The 16,890-nt window shown below is 37.9% G+C and overlaps 2 protein-coding genes and 1 pseudogene across 4 annotated transcripts in view; 2 read left to right on the forward strand and 1 right to left on the reverse strand.

Moving 5' to 3' along the window:
• Positions 1-16,890, reverse strand: part of LOC144652556 (acyl-coenzyme A synthetase ACSM3, mitochondrial-like) — a 70,605-nt gene that overhangs the window by 52,359 nt on the left and 1,356 nt on the right. The gene's annotated exons all lie outside the window — the stretch shown is intronic.
• On the forward strand, positions 3,874-6,855 carry LOC144652602 (uncharacterized; annotated as a pseudogene). Its single transcript, XR_013570566.1, has 6 exons — positions 3,874-4,180; positions 4,702-4,851; positions 5,021-5,142; positions 5,364-5,486; positions 5,925-6,047; positions 6,648-6,855. The product of XR_013570566.1 is annotated as an uncharacterized LOC144652602 (transcript).
• On the forward strand, positions 10,281-16,865 carry LOC144648513 (acyl-coenzyme A synthetase ACSM4, mitochondrial-like). Its single transcript, XM_078508044.1, has 7 exons — positions 10,281-10,376; positions 11,495-11,595; positions 12,059-12,171; positions 15,408-15,544; positions 16,239-16,306; positions 16,400-16,454; positions 16,731-16,865. Exons 1-7 carry the CDS (start codon positions 10,281-10,283, stop codon positions 16,863-16,865), a joined length of 705 nt encoding a protein of 234 aa, XP_078364170.1.

The raw sequence follows: 16,890 nt of genomic DNA on the forward strand, positions 1-16,890 counted from the left end.
TCATTCCATAATGTGTCATTCATCATTGCAAAACCCATCTTCAAATGTCAACTTTTTAGGAGTCGCGTTCGCCTTAATGCATCACGATTGTCGCCTTTTAACTGGGTTATGATGTCATAACTTCACCTAGGAAATACTCCGGCATTATTCATGATTCGTCCTTTTCTAGCTTTTCAACGTTCAATTATTACATATCTAAAATTGTAATCATAACTTACACCGCTTCTTATTAAAGCGTGAACACTTAAAATATGTCTGGAATGTTCTTTGTCTTTTAACCAATCACATGCGAGAACTTCAGACCGCAGAAACCACATGGGTTTCCATCGATCACGGAACAATATTTGGTTATCGTTTCACTCCAATTTACAAGTAAACACACTAATTGTAATTCCTTCCTTTTTGAGAACATTCACTGCTCCACTGAAGAATAGGTTTGAGTGATTTTTTTTATAGAAAAAATTGAAAAACCGATGCGCCCGACGCTACGATTTGCCCCAGTTGCCGCCAATTTTCAAAAATTGTAACGAATACGTATCTGCAGTTACCGTTCGCCTGATGGCATGTTACAATTTGTACTGAGGTAAGCTTGCATTTTCCGGTTTTTATCTCACCCCAACTATTGTAGCAGACCTAAACACTGATAGAAGGAAGGTTTGTTTCTTCGATAACAGCGAAACGATAGCGGGAAGGAAAAGCGAAAATCAAACGATTGAGCGATTGAGGTGTTTACTTTGCACCAATCACGCCAACATTTTGAATAATTTTCGTCTGGAGCCTTTGCAGTTTGCAGTCTTACGATCACGGAACCTCTAATTGCCTAAGGGTTGAAATCGTTTGCCGAAATAAATCGAATCCCTTGTTCTACCGAAAAGATTTACAATCAGTAACGAAAACTCCACAATTTTGTATTTTATATTCGGTTTATCGTGTTTACATCTTATGTCTAGACATGTCTACAACATACTGCATGCACTGAACTATGTCGTATATCGTCGCTAGAGAAACCGTCCTTTTTTTCTTTCAAAAATCCCTGAAACCATGTTCTGGATGTGGCCCTCGATACGAAAGAATAGCAGTTCTTTAAATTCTTAAAAAAGACAGAGCGTGTATCCTGAAACAAAATAAGAACTAAAGTTGCTCCGTGACCGATGGAAACCCATTTACTGTTTGTGGTTTCTGCGGTCTGAAGTTCTCGCATGTGATTGGCTAAACACAAACATTCCAGACATATTTTTTAGTGTTCACGCTTTTATAAGAAGGAGTGTAAACAAGGCCACGAACGAGTGGATATCTTATTTTTTGCCTCAGGTGCTGTTAGTACAAGAATCAGGAAAAGAGGCGGGCGAGTTGCAGCTGAGAGGGTAAGTGATAACCGCTTATCAACATCAGGTAGATCAAATACCCTCAAATGTACAGAGACGTTATGCTGCGAATATGTTTCAAAGCATTTTCATTTAGGCCTTTGAAAGAGTTTTGCCTACTTATCCTAAACTTTCGAGCGAAAAAAACGTATCGGCACTTAATTTAGAACAGATTTAATAAGAATTTAAGATTTAAGATTTAAAATTCAACGCGGAAAAATATGTTGGTTGTCTGCCAAATGCGACATCTTTTTCTTTTTTTCAATTTTAGCTTGTTTTGAAATATTCTTCATCATAAAACTAAACATTTCGCGCAATATGAAGAATGTCTTGCAATTTTTTTTCTACAAAATCTCATTTAATGGTGAGCAATATCTCCTAACAGGGAGAGGCGGTGGTCAAATGGTCAGTACGCCGGACTCCGGATCGAGCGGTCCGGGTTCGAGACCTGGCCGGGGTCATTGTGTTGTGTTCTTAGGGAAGACACTTTACGCTCACAGTGCCTCTCTCCACCCAGGTGTATAAATGGGTACTGGCGAATTTACTGCTGGGGGGTAACCCTGCGATGGACTAGCATCCCATCCAGGGGGGAGTAGAAATACTCCAAGCCGCTTAATGCTACAGAAACCGGGATAAGCTCCAGCCTGATAAGCCACTTGGCTCGACAGCAGGCTTTTTTTAAATATCTCTTAACAGTGGCGCGAACCTGTTATTTAAGAGCCACCGATTGACCCATTCAAATCTTATAGCTCTTCTTTATTACGATTTACTCCATACAATACAAATACATTACGAATAATTAAGATAACTAACTAAAAATAACAAACAAACAAAAAGCTGTGGAGAAGGAGACAACCAAGGTAGGGATGAAGGTAGGAATGGCCAAAAGTGACGAAGATTGAAACGGATTGCGATATTGTATTAGTTAGGTCGTATGAGTAAGGCAGTCCAAAAAAAAATCACGTTTTATTCACATGGTGTCTTTCACCATCTGTTTTTTTAAGACAATTATTTTTTGGTCGATTTGATGGTCATTCAACTATTTTAGTTTTTCTCGTGGAACAGACTTTTCTGATCCTTAAAGACTCCAACAAAAAAGTCGATTATATTTGACCGATTTTGTTTTTCGCAAAGTTCTGAAACTGTTTTTCAAGAAAATGTTTTGCATGAAAACATAGCGGAAGAAAAGGCGACTGGTTTTTGCCCTATTTGTTTTCGCTTAATTTTTTTAAGTCTTCCTAACGGAACAGATATTTCAACAACTTGTTTATTTTTGATTAAAGCGTCGAGAGGGGAAATGCAATTATCTTTAATGGATTTACTGATCTGTCGATTATTTTAATTTGCCTTCTCAGACTGAGATGTTTCAACCTTTTGTTTCGCTTGAAAACACTGAAAAGGAAAGTCTGGTTTCTCATAGATGTTATTATTGTTTACTTAAGTAAGTGACGTGAAGTATATTAAATAATTTATATATGTGAACTGCAGATGAAATGTAAAGTGAAGAAATTAAACCCCGCAGTAAATTGCAATTAAAGAAATTGAAGCCAGAATTTTTTCTGGGTTCTTTCCTTGCAATTTCTTTAATTGCAATTCACTGCGAGGGTCATTTCTTCACTTTTAAATTAAGTAAGTAAGTAAGTAAGTAAGTAAGTAAGTAAGTAAGTCAGTCAGTCAGTCAGTCAGTCAGTCAGTCAGTCAGTCAGTCAGTCAGTCAGTCAGTCAGTCAGTCAGTCAGTCAGTCAGTAAGTAAGTAAGTAAGTAAGTAAGTAAGTAAGTAAGTAAGTAAGTAAGTAAGTAAGTAAGTAAGTAAGTAAGTAGGTAAGTAAAGTAAATTCAGTAGTCAGCCAGACAGACAGTCAGACAGACAGGCGCCTTTTAGAATAGAGGCGCTTATATGAATGGGGGCGCTTATTAGAATATGGGCGCTTATTGACAAAAACACATTCGAAGGGGGGCGCTTATTGGAAGGAGGGCGCTAAATCGAATCATTACGGCAAGTAAAAGAATACGTAAAATCTTTGTTTGGAGATGGTGGCTCACAATTGCAGTGCTTATAAATTTGAGGCCCTCTCCTAAACATGAAACCTAGTTAAAAATATACATTTTAAAGGGTACAACCTTTCGTGTATTTTGACGCCATGATCATTTCTCAAAACACCTGTTTTTTAATAAGAGTAGTTAAGCTATCGGTGCATTTGAGCGGAAGGCAAATAGTAATTTTGACAAAAGATGTAACAAGACATTGTAAAATGTTTGCATAACATCTATCATCGCCAGCCAAAACTAATTATTATTCCATTACTTACTCTCTGAAATTTCCGCTATTCCATAAAGTGTCATTTATTACCGCAAATTCCATCTCCAAATGTCAATTTTCAGGAAACGTACGTTATACGTACGTTAATATATCCATGCTGGATTAGTTAAGAATATTACTTCTCGATCGAGTGAAGTTATATATCTGTCCACCTCTCTCCATGCAGACACAAAAGACTGCCAGAAAAAAATGCTGTGGACGGTACCTTGTTTTTTCTTCTTCTGTTCTCTGATGAACTTCGTTACTGCTGATAATCGATGCAGGACAGAAGTTAACATACCTGGCATGGCTCTCAAAGGGTTCGTCTTCAAGAAAATGGCAGTAACAGCCCCTCATAAGTGTGATGTCAGATGTGAAAGAGAAATCACCTGTCAAAGCTACAATTTCGTCATAGCGGAAAAGTCGTGCGAACTGAATAATCGAACCAAAGAGGCAAGACCCGAGAATTTTCACTCGGACAAAGCAAGGTTTTACATCAGACGCTTAAACGGCAGGGGTATGTTATAAAGGTATTAGGGTTAATTAGAGGTATAACCCTGCAAAAGGTTTCTGTTTTTCTAAATTTTTCTTCTCAAATCCCGCGAGTTTTTTTTTTTTTTTTTTGCTCTGAAATATCAGGTTGTTATCTGCGTGGATCACTGGGCCTAAACTTATATAAGGAATCAATTGTTCAGAAAAAAGAAGTCACCTTATCAATCGATATACATGTACTTGATTTTTAATGAATAAAAATCGATATATCACAGACAAATTCTTGGGTAAGTGAGTATATTATGAAATGATACGAGAACTGCAGGAAAAAAATGAATGAAATGAAATGATCAGTAAAAGAAAATCTAAGACATGTCGTGCATCATGCATAGACCGGCCATTCAGTTATTCCAAAACATAAGCCTGCTCGCTTTCAGTTTCTGTCTACATAAAAATTAACTCGTAGCTCTCCAACACGCTAGCTTTCGGTAGGTAGAAACCACAGTCTCACTGGTAAATATTTTTATTTATCGTTTTTTGTTAAAGCTCCTCTGGGTTCCATTCCGGAGCTACCAGCGCAGTCATGTCACGAAATAAAGGCAAGCGAAGGCAAAGACGCCAGTAGCAACAAGTACTGGCTGGATCCAACTTTGACTGGAGTGGCAGTTTTGGTTTATTGTGACATGAACTTAAAAGGTAGGCCCCATCTGAATAAGCTTTTATGCAACTCCTATTTCTGTTTTGCTGGTTTTTTTTTGCTGATTCTGGGCTTATCAGAGTTTTTGTATTCGAGCTTCCTTCAATTCCTTTATTTCCTTTATTTTCAATGTATAAGATTAAAAACATGTTAATCCTTGTTATCTAGATGTCGATGAATGTATTACCGGCAACCACGACTGTGACGCGAATGCAAACTGCACCAACTCTGTTGGGCATATAGCTGTATTTGTAAGGAAGGATATACGGGGGATGGACGTTCATGCTTAGGTAATTTAACTTCACTTAAGTGCAAACAAAATTACAATTTGAAGTTTTTTTTACCATTTGAAGTTCTTTGAATGCTGACCAATGTTGTAAGAAAATATGACGATGGAGATGGACGCTCATGTTCAGGCCGGCAGTGAATGATATTACTTAACGATTAGCCGGAACTCCCCAAAAAATCAAACGTTAAAGCTGGGTGTCCTATGTATCCCTTGGTATTGTAGATATCGATGAATGCAGCAGTGGTAGCCACAAATGTGACATGAATGCAAAATGTAACAACACTGTTGGTTCTTATAACTGTACTTGCAAAGAAGGATACACAGGAGATGGACGATCGTGTTCAGGTAAAGTATTAAAGAATTTACCTCTTGAAATTCCTTGCATGAAGATGCACTCCCATGCCCAGGCACTGAGTGATATTAATTTAATATCAAAGCAACTGACAAGTGGGAGCTCCCCAAATATCCAAACTGGGCACCTTAAATATCTTACAATTATTTCACGAGCGCGCGTTGGATATAAGATGGTAGATAGCCAACGAGGCGTGTAGCGCCTATTTGGCTATAACGATCTCATATCCAACAAGCGCGAGTGGAATAATTGTTTTATTACAAACGCCCAAAGAATTACAATATTGGAGCTCCGCTGCTGTTTTTGTTGACGCATATCGGCTACCATATTTGTGGTCAATAGGTATATGAACTCATATACCATTGCCTGTTTACCAATCAGAACTCAGGAATTGCAATGTACCATTGCTAGTTTTAAATAATTTTTGGTAGATATCGATGAATGCAGTGATGGAAGCCATAAATGTGACAGGAATGCGAACTGTACCAACAATGTTGGTTCTTTTTACTGCACTTGTAAGGAAGGATACACAGGAGATGGAAGCTGGTGCGCAGGTAAACAAATTAAAATATAAATTAAAATTCAATTCAAATAATTTAATCAGATTATATTAATAGTACTATATTGATATTATGTTATAATAACATTATTACATAAATTAGATTATTATAATACTATTACATTAGTATAACATTATTAAATTAATATAATTTAATATTACATCAATAATATCAAATATAAACAAGTTGTAATAATCGAAGCCTGTCTGATGCATGCTTGAGTGTCACATATTAAGCTAGTGAATCAAATGCTTTTCTAAATTTAACCTTTCGAAAATATCAGTATAACTATAGTTGTAATAAGCTTTAAGCGAGATTTTAGCGAGATTTTAGTCCTTTGGATGACAGTTTATTTCCATTTGTCCTTTCGCTCATTGGCCTAACCAAAGTTTTATACCTTCTTTGTAATTAGCCCAAGTTTGGTTCGGTTTGCTGCACTTGTGCATCGCTAGTTTTTAACACTAGACATTGTTTAAAAAAAAATCGCGAAAATAAAGGTCGCGAAATATGACCATCCCCAATTCGCGAAAATATAGTGTAATAAGGTAATAATTCACTTTTATGCACTAGATGCATGTCTTTTTCATTCCTCAGTATCAGGGGAACCTTTTACCTGTGCAGGCAAAGTGGACGGTATTTACCCTGATCCGTTCATCTGTTCGGCAATGTATTACGGATGCTATGGTGGCGTGACAGCGGAATTTGAGTGCGCGGAGGGTCTTCTGTTTGACAGGAAAACCAAAAAGTGTGATTTAAAATTCAACGTGCAGTGCTGAACGTTAGATTTAAGTGAGGCACGGTAAAGCGGATACTCTCAGTTGACAGTGTAATGGAAATCTGTAGTTATGATTGAAATGTAGAAATAAAAAAATATATATATCAAGTGATAAACTCGTTGTATTCAACTCTCACTTTGCTAGTTCTTACGCCAATAAGCAGTATTGACAACTTATTCCAGAATGTCTCTGTGTTGGCGAACTCGGCCGAATGGCATGAAAAAGTATTTATGGTTATCGGTGCCTTAATCTCATGCTAAGAGCCCCCAGTTCGCCCATGCGCAAGTCGTTGAAATGTCACTTATTACAAGAAATCAACCAAGTTTCACTGTTTCTTTTTAAAGCAAAGAATACATAAGGGGAGGCGGGAACATACTTCGACCTTGAATCAATGCCCATGCTAATTGAATCTTTCATGCATACATACATTTAGCAAATGTAATCAGTAACAAGTCTTTTTTTTTTCCTTTTTAATTTGTGGCTTATAATTCAAACCTTGACTTACACTTAACTTTTTCACTTCCAAAAGCATTTAAATTTTATTATACAGAACCGTACAATAAGAAAAACACTACATGAAAGTATGGCCAGCAGTTTACGTTTGAATGGTTGCAAAAGCCATAAGGTTTCTTAGCCATGAGACAAAACAAGCAGTAAAGAGACCAATCTGGGTGTGGCTCAAGCTTTTCTTGACACCTAAAAGATACCAAAAAACTAAGAATGGAGTTTATATTTGTTTATTAAATTTTCAGCCACGGATATTGCATTTCTAGCATTCTGATTGGTTTACTCAATCCCGGTTGTCAGCTCGTATGCCTTAGTTTGACCTTATTTGGAATATGATTGCGTTACTGTTGCCAAACTAAAATTTTTCTGCGGGAAGCGACAGTTCCATCAAAAAAATGGTTTTGAACAGCAAATTTGGCGAGCTTTATGAACAAGAAATAATTAGCGGTGCCTACAAAAACCAAAGAAATGCCATAGTAAATTAAAGTACGCAAAACAAAAGGATAGATGCGAAAAGTGTAATTAATAATACTTTTAAACTGAACGCACAGCAAGAGCGAGTGAATAAAGTAGAAAAGCAGCAAATAATTTACGAAAGAACGGCAAACTGACACAGTTTCATTCAGTGTACGTCATAAAACTAGGCTCAGCACTTCAGTAAAGTTTGTTACCTTTCAATCTTGGTTTTGTCCTTTCATACTTTAATAAACCTGTTCCACTTTGAGCTCAATTTCGCTTCAAATAATATAGCAGTCTTGATGACAGCCGTGGAGCCGTAAACAAGTACAATGTAAACACTTGCTTCGTTCGACTTGCACAAGACTTGTAGTTTCCAGAAAAGGTTTTGCTTCGGATCTTCTCGTAAATCTTAACTGTTGTCACAATTTCCATGATATTTAGACGACTTTAGAGGGGATTGTTTGAGGAAAATCTTCTGAAGAAAACTCTCTTGCTCGCTTTCCTCGTATGTTTCATTCAACTCAAGAAGTGACCACCGCGCCAGAAATTTTTGCGCCTCCTCATACTATCACTTCGTTTACATCAAAATGAAAAGTCCATTCGATTTTAACTTGAGAAGAATTTAATAAAACAATTATTCCATTCGCCCTTGTTGGATACGAGTCGTTATAGCCAACTCGGCGCTTCGCGCCTCGTTGGCTATTTACCACCTCGTATCCAACGCGGACTCATGGAATAATTGTTAAATATTTCTTTGTGTGTAACCCTAAACGAGACCATTATGGCTAAAAATACTGGCGTTTTGGGCGTTTTGCCCGGAACACCCTAAGCGAGACCAAAAATCCGAAATTTACACCCTTAAGCGAGACGACGAGCATCCCCGTCACTTTCATATGCGAGTCCCCCCCCCGCCGGGACAAGAACCCAGGTCCGCCCTTTATTGAGCATGCGTACAATACCGCTGGCCAATACATTACAGTACCCTTTATTAATATAGCGAAATACTAGTGTGTAGGACTGACAAGCAACGAAAGTTTTCAGGGGCACCCAACGGAATATTTCGTTAAAATATCGGTTCGGAAGACGATTTGAGATCTAGAATTTTCGGAACATTCATTGTAAATTTTTTTTGCTTGCCTGCCTTTCCTAGGATTTTCGAATATCTAATAAATCGTATAATTGTTCATTTTTAACGGATGTTTACTCTAAAAAGGTCACCTAGAATTTTCGGGAGCCCTTCTCTGGCTGGAATTTTTTCGAAAAGGTAAGTTTTGATTCCTATAACTTTCGGATCATTAGACTTTCAGCTAGGAAATCCGAACAGATAAAAAATTTTTATGGGATAAAAATATGCCTATATTTACCGTTTAAATACTAAAATACGTTCAACGGTGCTATCTTTAAGTGGTTTTGAACTATATTCTCGATAGGTGCCCCTGAGTTTTTGACTGATTGTAATCCACTTGTCGTCTTGATAGCTTTCTGCTTTAGAGATTCGCCGTAGTTGTCTTATTTAATTCTTTCCTTCGCTGTCGCTATTTCAACAAAAGTCTTTTCGTTTCACGCCATTTTATTAGTGTAATGCAAATTTCGTCATCGCACGTGGTACTGAATATTGTGGGATCAGTTATTGCACGACAGCGAATAGCGTAACAGTCAGAGGGCAGAAAAACGTCACGTCCGCAAATATGGACTAGACCACATCGAGGTGAGTGTATCAGAACGACATATACTGAAACAGGACTTTTAAAACACCGCTCTAACAAGTGATGTACAGGTTTTGCTTGAATATCGCTCAAAAGCATGGATTATTCACTCTCACCCAAGAAGTGCGATTTTTGGTTTACTTCTGTTGTTAATTCCTGTGTATCCGGTGAAATTAAAGATATTGATTTTTGAGACCCTTTAATTATATACATAAAAGAAATTGAATGACAGGAAATTTTACTAAGCAATCAAATGACTCTTGATTCAAAACGAATGCCAAGACACTGACCTAACTTTAAAATCGCCACGACGTGCCACGGCTGAAGCGGTGTCATGCGATCGACGTTTTCTGGTTTGAACTTCTTGGGGAAATTAATAAACCTCCACTTACGGCCAAATATCATCTGCAAAGTAAAAAAAAAATGATAATAATAAATTAAAAATAAAATAAACATTTAGTCAGGACAAAGTTTATCTCGAACCAAGGGAAAGATAATTTATTCCGTGACGGATTGCGTGAGGGTAGCGAAGCGCATCGCTTAGTTGGCGGTTTGTTGCTCAATAGTAATCTACTAAATAAGAAGAGCAATGCGAAATTAGTGCAAGTGCAATGTTGCAGTACAACTGAATAAATATCGCATTTATTCTGTTTATTTTAACACAGAAAGTTTGAGGTCACAGTCCATTTGGTAATGTCACCACAGCAAAGGTTAACAGCAATAATATAATATAATATTACTGTCATTGTCTTGCAGTGGATCTCAAAACTGCTTTGCTGATGGCTGACGTGGTAATCTGGGGAACAAAAGATTTTCAAGTTCCGAAGTACTTTAACTTTGCTGACGTCATAGACGAATGGGCACAAAACGAAAAGGTGAGAACGTTTGTTTAATTAAACGGCAACCCTTTCATCAGCTAAACTGGTCCCGCATTAGGTGAGGCGAGCCCACTTCTGGCTTGGCCAAACCTCGAGTAGAAGAGCTTAGGCAAAGCAACTATTCTTCCTCTTTTCCCTGTGTTGGCGGTCTGGACCGATCACGCATGGCAAAAAGTATATTTTAGGGGCCAAAAAAATGTTTGAAATGCTTGAACCAAGCCCAGTTTGGTCTTCTTAAGGGGGTCGATCTAAATGTTCCGACGATCATGCCCGTCCCTTTCATATGAGAATAAAAAGGAATCCTGGTTACTGTTCGCTTCTGTTCGCATTCCGCGGTGTCTATTAAAACAGGCTTGACTGTTTGCAATACCCTTCGTTTCTTTCAAAACTTGCATTACAATGTGGTATTGCTCTGTATGTCTAGACTTGCCCCTGATGCGCGAGTCAAAATAGCTAAAGTGTTAACATGTAACCCCCCTCCCCCCCCCTTTAAGAGACACATTAGGTATCTTCAAAGCGAGTAACCCTCCACCCAGGTTTATTCGGCTCCCCAGGCCAACCTCGCTATTTTCTTATATAAACGGTTCTTAGCTATTTGTAAAGAAATGTATGAAAAGCTCTCTCACCCGGGATGGCTCGGTATAGAGGTTGACCTTTCTACCTGGGACAACTTTTATGCATATAAACAAGCTCTAACACTAACATTACATTACATTACATTTTTAATACCACTTTTTACCAGTTCAGTTCCTTTCATTTTCTCCTGTGACTGAAGAAACTGAATGAAACGTATTTCAATTTCTTAGTTTCATCACGGGAACGTTACATGCAACATTTCCATCTTGCATCACACTTTCTTATTATTCTTATTATATATCGCAATTACATTGCTTCAGCAATTTTCAATAACACCAATAAATGCAGTTCTTCTAAAACAAATGCAATAAAGGAACTGAATAAAAAATGAAGTGGAAATCTAGATTGAAGATAAAAGGAAAGAAGAGACGGAATCATGCGCGAACTGTAGTCTATTTGGAACAATATTTCATGCAGAAGCTTCCTTTAGTTTCTTAGTTTCTTACCTTGACAATTTTTCCTGTTCTATTTTATTTTAGCAAGGCACAAGGAAAAGTAATCACCCAGCTCTGTGGTGGGTTGATGGAGTCGGCAACGAAGTTAAGTGGAGTTTTCAAGATGTCGCCATAAAATCGAAAAAGTAAGATAACTTCCAATACAATCTTAATCCGTTTTCCGCCGATTATTTAAAGAATTCGGTTAATTGTAACTGTGAAAACATTTTTTAAATCTTCCAGCCATCTTGTAAAGAGCAGGTTAGCGTTAATTTTCGCAAAGCCTTTACATTTCGTTTCAGTAGCAGATGGCTCAGTTAAATAATCGAGTTTTGGGAAAAGACCATTAGATTATTTATGAGTGGTTGCATGAATTTTAGCTGCTCGATAGATCTTTTTCTTCTTATAGCCCTGCAAAGGATATTTCTTAGATGGCTGCTCGTTATTTTTTTTAATTCAGAAGCGCTTGATTGATAATGTTTGGGGGGATCTTTCACTCCCCCATCAGAAATCGTATGGCCCACGTTACGCTCTCTGAGCGGCCTGCCTGTTCTTTTTGCTTTGTTTTCTCAGCCGAAGCGTTACTTAACTGTTTTTTCTCCATTTCAGGACTGCCAGTATCCTGTCCAGAGCAGCCGACATCAAACCAGGAGACCATGTGATGGTGATATTACCCACAATTCCAGAGTACTGGCTGATACAGGCTGCGTGTTTAAGAACAGGTACCATCACCATTTTCGAGAGGAAAATTCAGAAGAACACCCAGGAGACACAGTGCATTGTAGTATTGTTTTTTATAAAATTTTAAGTCAAGGTTATTGCATTTGTAAAATGTAGCTTTCTGTGCAAACGACGCGTAGTGGTCGCAGTTTAACGGCAGAGTGTGTTAGCCAGCCTCGTCCCCAGGCCATACCGCGCTTTGCGAGTGAGCGGAGGAGGACTGGAACCGAGCGCGATAGCGCGAGGCCTGGCACAAAATGGCAAAAAAGTCCCAGTTTAGCGAGAAAAAGTCCCAGATATAGCTCGACGAAAATATACGTTTTTCTGCGAGGGAAAGAAAATATTTCTGGTTCATGAAAAAACTGCATCCCTTTTGAACATTTGTGGACTATTTCAGATGGCGGAGACGGACTGTAATGTCGTTTTTTCCTGCCTTGCAGAATGGTATTGGTCGTATTAGAGTTAAGAAAATTATTCTGTTATCATTGTTTTCGTTCACTACTCGTAGTGATACATGGGTCTACATGTATCTAGAAGTTCTTTGTGGTAAGCAAATTACGTTCGCCAGGTACTAGTAACTGTGGTAGTTTTATTTAAACCTGAAAGGCGTCGATCTCAATGTTTATAGAGCTAGGGTCGGGATTTTCGACCTTTGTTGTTTACAAATTTATGTGCGAAAACAAAGAAACAATTCAGCTTACTTGAGAGGAGAGGGCTTATCCCCCGATGCATGGAAGCTTGTCATTGATTACCTGTAAATATTTATTTCGCTTTTTAGTGAAAAAAAAAAAAAAATAATCTAACTCTCGTAAACCAAAACTTTATTTGATCTTGTTGTAGCCTGTCTTTTTCTTGTATATTCTGACTCATTTCATTAGCAGGAGATGTTAATCCAAATCCTGGGCCATGTTCAGGTAATATATAACAATTATGCTTCAATCATTTTCGTCAATTCAATGAGCTTATATAATAAAAATTACAGCTGGTCATGACTTATTGCAGATTCCAAGTGTGGATTGATAACATTTCCATTGTGTAGCACCACTAAATAGCCAACAGTTCTTGTCAGCCCAAAACTGAGGTGTGGAAATTTATTGCAATTTCCCTCAGTTGCAGAGTTAGCATTTCAACTGAAGTTTATATATTTTGCTGCCAATTTTTGTGTAGTTTTGACAAATTCACCTGCTGAGATGTCCAAAAAGAAACAGAGGTGCACTGCTTTCCCCTTTAGACAAGGTACATACTGCATCATTGTAGACACAGCTCGTTTAACAAAGTATGATTCTTCTGCTATTCTCTCTGACATTTACTTGCAAAGAAACATATAAACACAATATATATATATACTGGGTTTATATGTTTATTTGCAAATAAATTAAAATATAAAAATATATAATGTTTAAATATTGTTTGAACCGCTCCAGAAAAGCTGGTTACTGGGGCTTTTGGACCAGCTTCTTTTTAATTTGTGAGCCCCATTCTGCATTTTTGATAGCCCAAAAATATTTGTATTTTCCCTCACATGGGTACATTCGCTATTTTTCCCATTCCTTAAACTACCACCTTTTAAACTCCTACTTGCAGAGATATTAAACTGAGCTTGACTGACACACACACACACACACACACACACACACACACACACACACACATAAACACAGTTCAGTATACAAAAGTATTTACATGTATTCAACTCTTGCAATATATACTAAAACTAGTAGTAATTGGAATTTAGGGGAGTGCATTTGGTAGGGTGGGGTGATTTGGGGAGGAGGCAGTGGAAAGTGTTATATTATGTTTTCATATTCTCTTGATATTTGAGGTCTGTCCATAGAAAATGTATGACATTGCCAGCTGATGAAACCTGATCTGCTTGTACCAACCCATCTTTCTAAAGCATAAGAGAAGAATTAACCCTTTTGATTGATTGTGCCAAGCTAAGTGGCTAAAGGTCTTTAATGAATCCAAATAGAGTACATTGTATATCTAGAAGATACTCTGGATAATGTTTGTATAGTAACAATAGTAACAATATAAATATAACATTAACTAACAGTAACAAACGACTTTTAAACTGAAATGTAGCCATTCTAAACATTTTGATACCAGTCCATTAGGAACAGTTTTTTGTTTCCTTACAATCATAATCTTGTCAATGCTTAGTGGCCGAAGGGAATTTGGTATGTTATAGAGTCTCACAAGTCTGAAGTTCACAAAAGAGCTGAGTTGACACATCACAACTTGGTATCGTCACCTACAGTAGGCGAATTGCAGCGTTTGTTTCCCAGAAAACAAACCACTACACAGCTTTCTAATTTTCTGATAAGTAGCTTTAGTCATATATTTTGCTACTGATACTTCGAATAAATAGTTACAACTTCACTTACCTAGCTTGGATAAAACTGCGAAAAATATTCGAAAAAAGCGAAGGCAAAGGAACAAAGAAAGCACACACGAAAGCACAGTTGAAAGTACTGATGGATTATCAGCTTTGAGCCTTTTATCTTTTCACCGCTGTTGTTATTGTGTTAGCGAGAAGCAAAAATACTCATCATACAACTTTCCACGAACGACCACTATTCTATCTCCGTTCACCAAAAGAGAAATCGATCGATAGAGACAGCTCCCATCGCCAGTTACAGTAAGTGGAACATATTCTTCGAATTCTTCAAGCTAGCTCTTTAGATGGTACAATTTGCTGCGCATAAAAATCGACATTTAATTTTTCTACCTTAAATAAAAAATCTCCAATTACTTCACGAGTTTGCTGGCAGACATGGATGAAGGAATCCCAGCCTAATTCTGACGCGTTTTTAAGTTCTTCAAGAAGTTGACTGAAGTTCAATCGTTGGACAGGCTCCGCCATATTGGATTTGCCGTTTATTGCCAGGCGTCCTAGGCGAACTTTCCCGACAAGCTTGGTGGGTGACGTCACATCCAAATTCGCCGGGGACGACTGGGGACGAGGCTGTGTGTTAGCATCTTCCAAATTGCACAACACGATAAATTTGACAAAGTACCGCAAAAAAATTTCACTCGCTAGACAACTCACTTTTGATTAGGTCTGAGCTCAGTTTTGCTTCAACACAATTGTCGCTTCTCGTTAAAAGGAAAAAAGGACCGATTGCACCTGCCAAATAGCAAGAAAGGAGCCCAGGAGTTGTATATGATAAACATTATTCTCGTAATTATAATAACACCAACAAGCACCGTTGTCGATGGTTATTTATTTCCTCAGGTGGAGTATTAATTATAACTCCAGTAAATATTGGTCCAAAAGAACTTCACAGGAGAATTTTAAAGTCAAAACCAGTGTGTGTGGTGGCGGCCCCTTGCGATCAGATAAAAAGCGAATTAATTGATATTGTCAATCAGGTTCGTTTGTCTTGTTGCTGTACTGAGTTGTTTTGTAACGTGCCTTTATTCAGTAGAATCCCGATTTCTCGGACCCTCGGCAAGTGATCATCATCATCATCATCATCATCATAACCTATATTTACACTCGATAGGGGTTTAAAGCACAATGCTTGTGGGATCGTGTATTATACTAAATATTACAAAATACTAATGAACTAATATATTTCTAAATTACTACTAAATACTTATATACTAAATACTGTTTTAGCACAAGTGCTAATGGGGCCGAGCATTTAAAAATTAGAAACAAATATTACAAATCAAACGAAACAAGGTTAAAAATCCCAACCGGAAGGAGGCGAACCATCTGCCTATTTAAAAAGTGTGACTGAGGCGTTGTTCTCGGACTACCGTGAAACAACACCAGGTAGTGGTTAGAACGGGACTTGAACCGGGACCTCCGGATTTCACGTCCGACGCCCCAACTACTCGGCCACGCTGCTTCCGATTTCTCGAAGCAATATTCGTTTCACCTGGAGGTTCAAGAAATCGAGATTTTACTGTATTTCAAATTTGTTAACCCCAACCTGCCGGCCATAAGATGTTGTGTCGTGGCGCGAGCGAGTTGAAGTGTTCTCTCCTGTTCGTATTGCGAAAGATAAACCTTTATGAAATCTGCCATTAATTCTCTTTTTCTCCTCGTCACGTTTAGATAACTAGCTCTGGTCAGGTAGAAGTAAGAAGCAGAATTGTGATCAACAGAATAAAAGACGAAAAATGGTAAAGTAAAAGCTCAAGTGGTCCATTTATAATTGATATTCGTGCAATAGCTCACCAACATTGAGACAATACTTTCGTGTTATGTTTTTCTAGGGAGGGCTGGTTGTCATTTGAAGACCTTTTTGAAACTGCGAGTGCTGATTTTCAGGTAGCATAATGATAACGATAGATAAAATATTTAGCTAATAAGACAAGGGGGGTCCATAGCAAAAAGTCCTATTGATATTATATTATGTCCATTATGTTAGGTTAGGTTAGGTTAGGTTAGGTTAGGTTAGGTTAGGTTAGGTTAGGTTAGCTTAGGTTAGGTTAGGTCAGGTCAGGTCAGGTCAGGTCAGGTCAGATCAAGTTAGTTTACGTTAGATTAGGTTAGGTTTGCTCATGTCATGTCATGTCATGTTGTTACAGTATTTTTGTCTTGTAGTCTGTTAAGTCCTTAAGCTCAGCACCCACTAACATATTCTTCACAAGCGGCACAAGTGGTAATGCGAAGATGGTTGAACATTGTCATGCCAGCATGGGTCTGGGTAGCACAGGAATGCGACAGTACGTAAAGTAGTTATTAGTAGCGTTATAAAAAATAA

Source organism: Oculina patagonica, chromosome 4 (genome assembly GCF_052425735.1).
Source record: "Oculina patagonica isolate OP01 chromosome 4, crgOcupat, whole genome shotgun sequence".
Taxonomy (NCBI): domain Eukaryota; kingdom Metazoa; phylum Cnidaria; class Anthozoa; order Scleractinia; family Oculinidae; genus Oculina; species Oculina patagonica.

Excerpts from the sequence above, each read along its gene's own strand:
- LOC144648513 (XM_078508044.1), top strand. The coding sequence starts at position 10,281 with ATGGCTGACGTGGTAATCTGGGGAACAAAAGATTTTCAAGTTCCGAAG. Across the intron at positions 11,596-12,058 it reads GTCGCCATAAAATCGAAAAA|GACTGCCAGTATCCTGTCCA; the intron begins GTAAGATAACTT and ends TCTCCATTTCAG. Across the intron at positions 16,455-16,730 it reads CTGCGAGTGCTGATTTTCAG|TCTGTTAAGTCCTTAAGCTC; the intron begins GTAGCATAATGA and ends TTTGTCTTGTAG.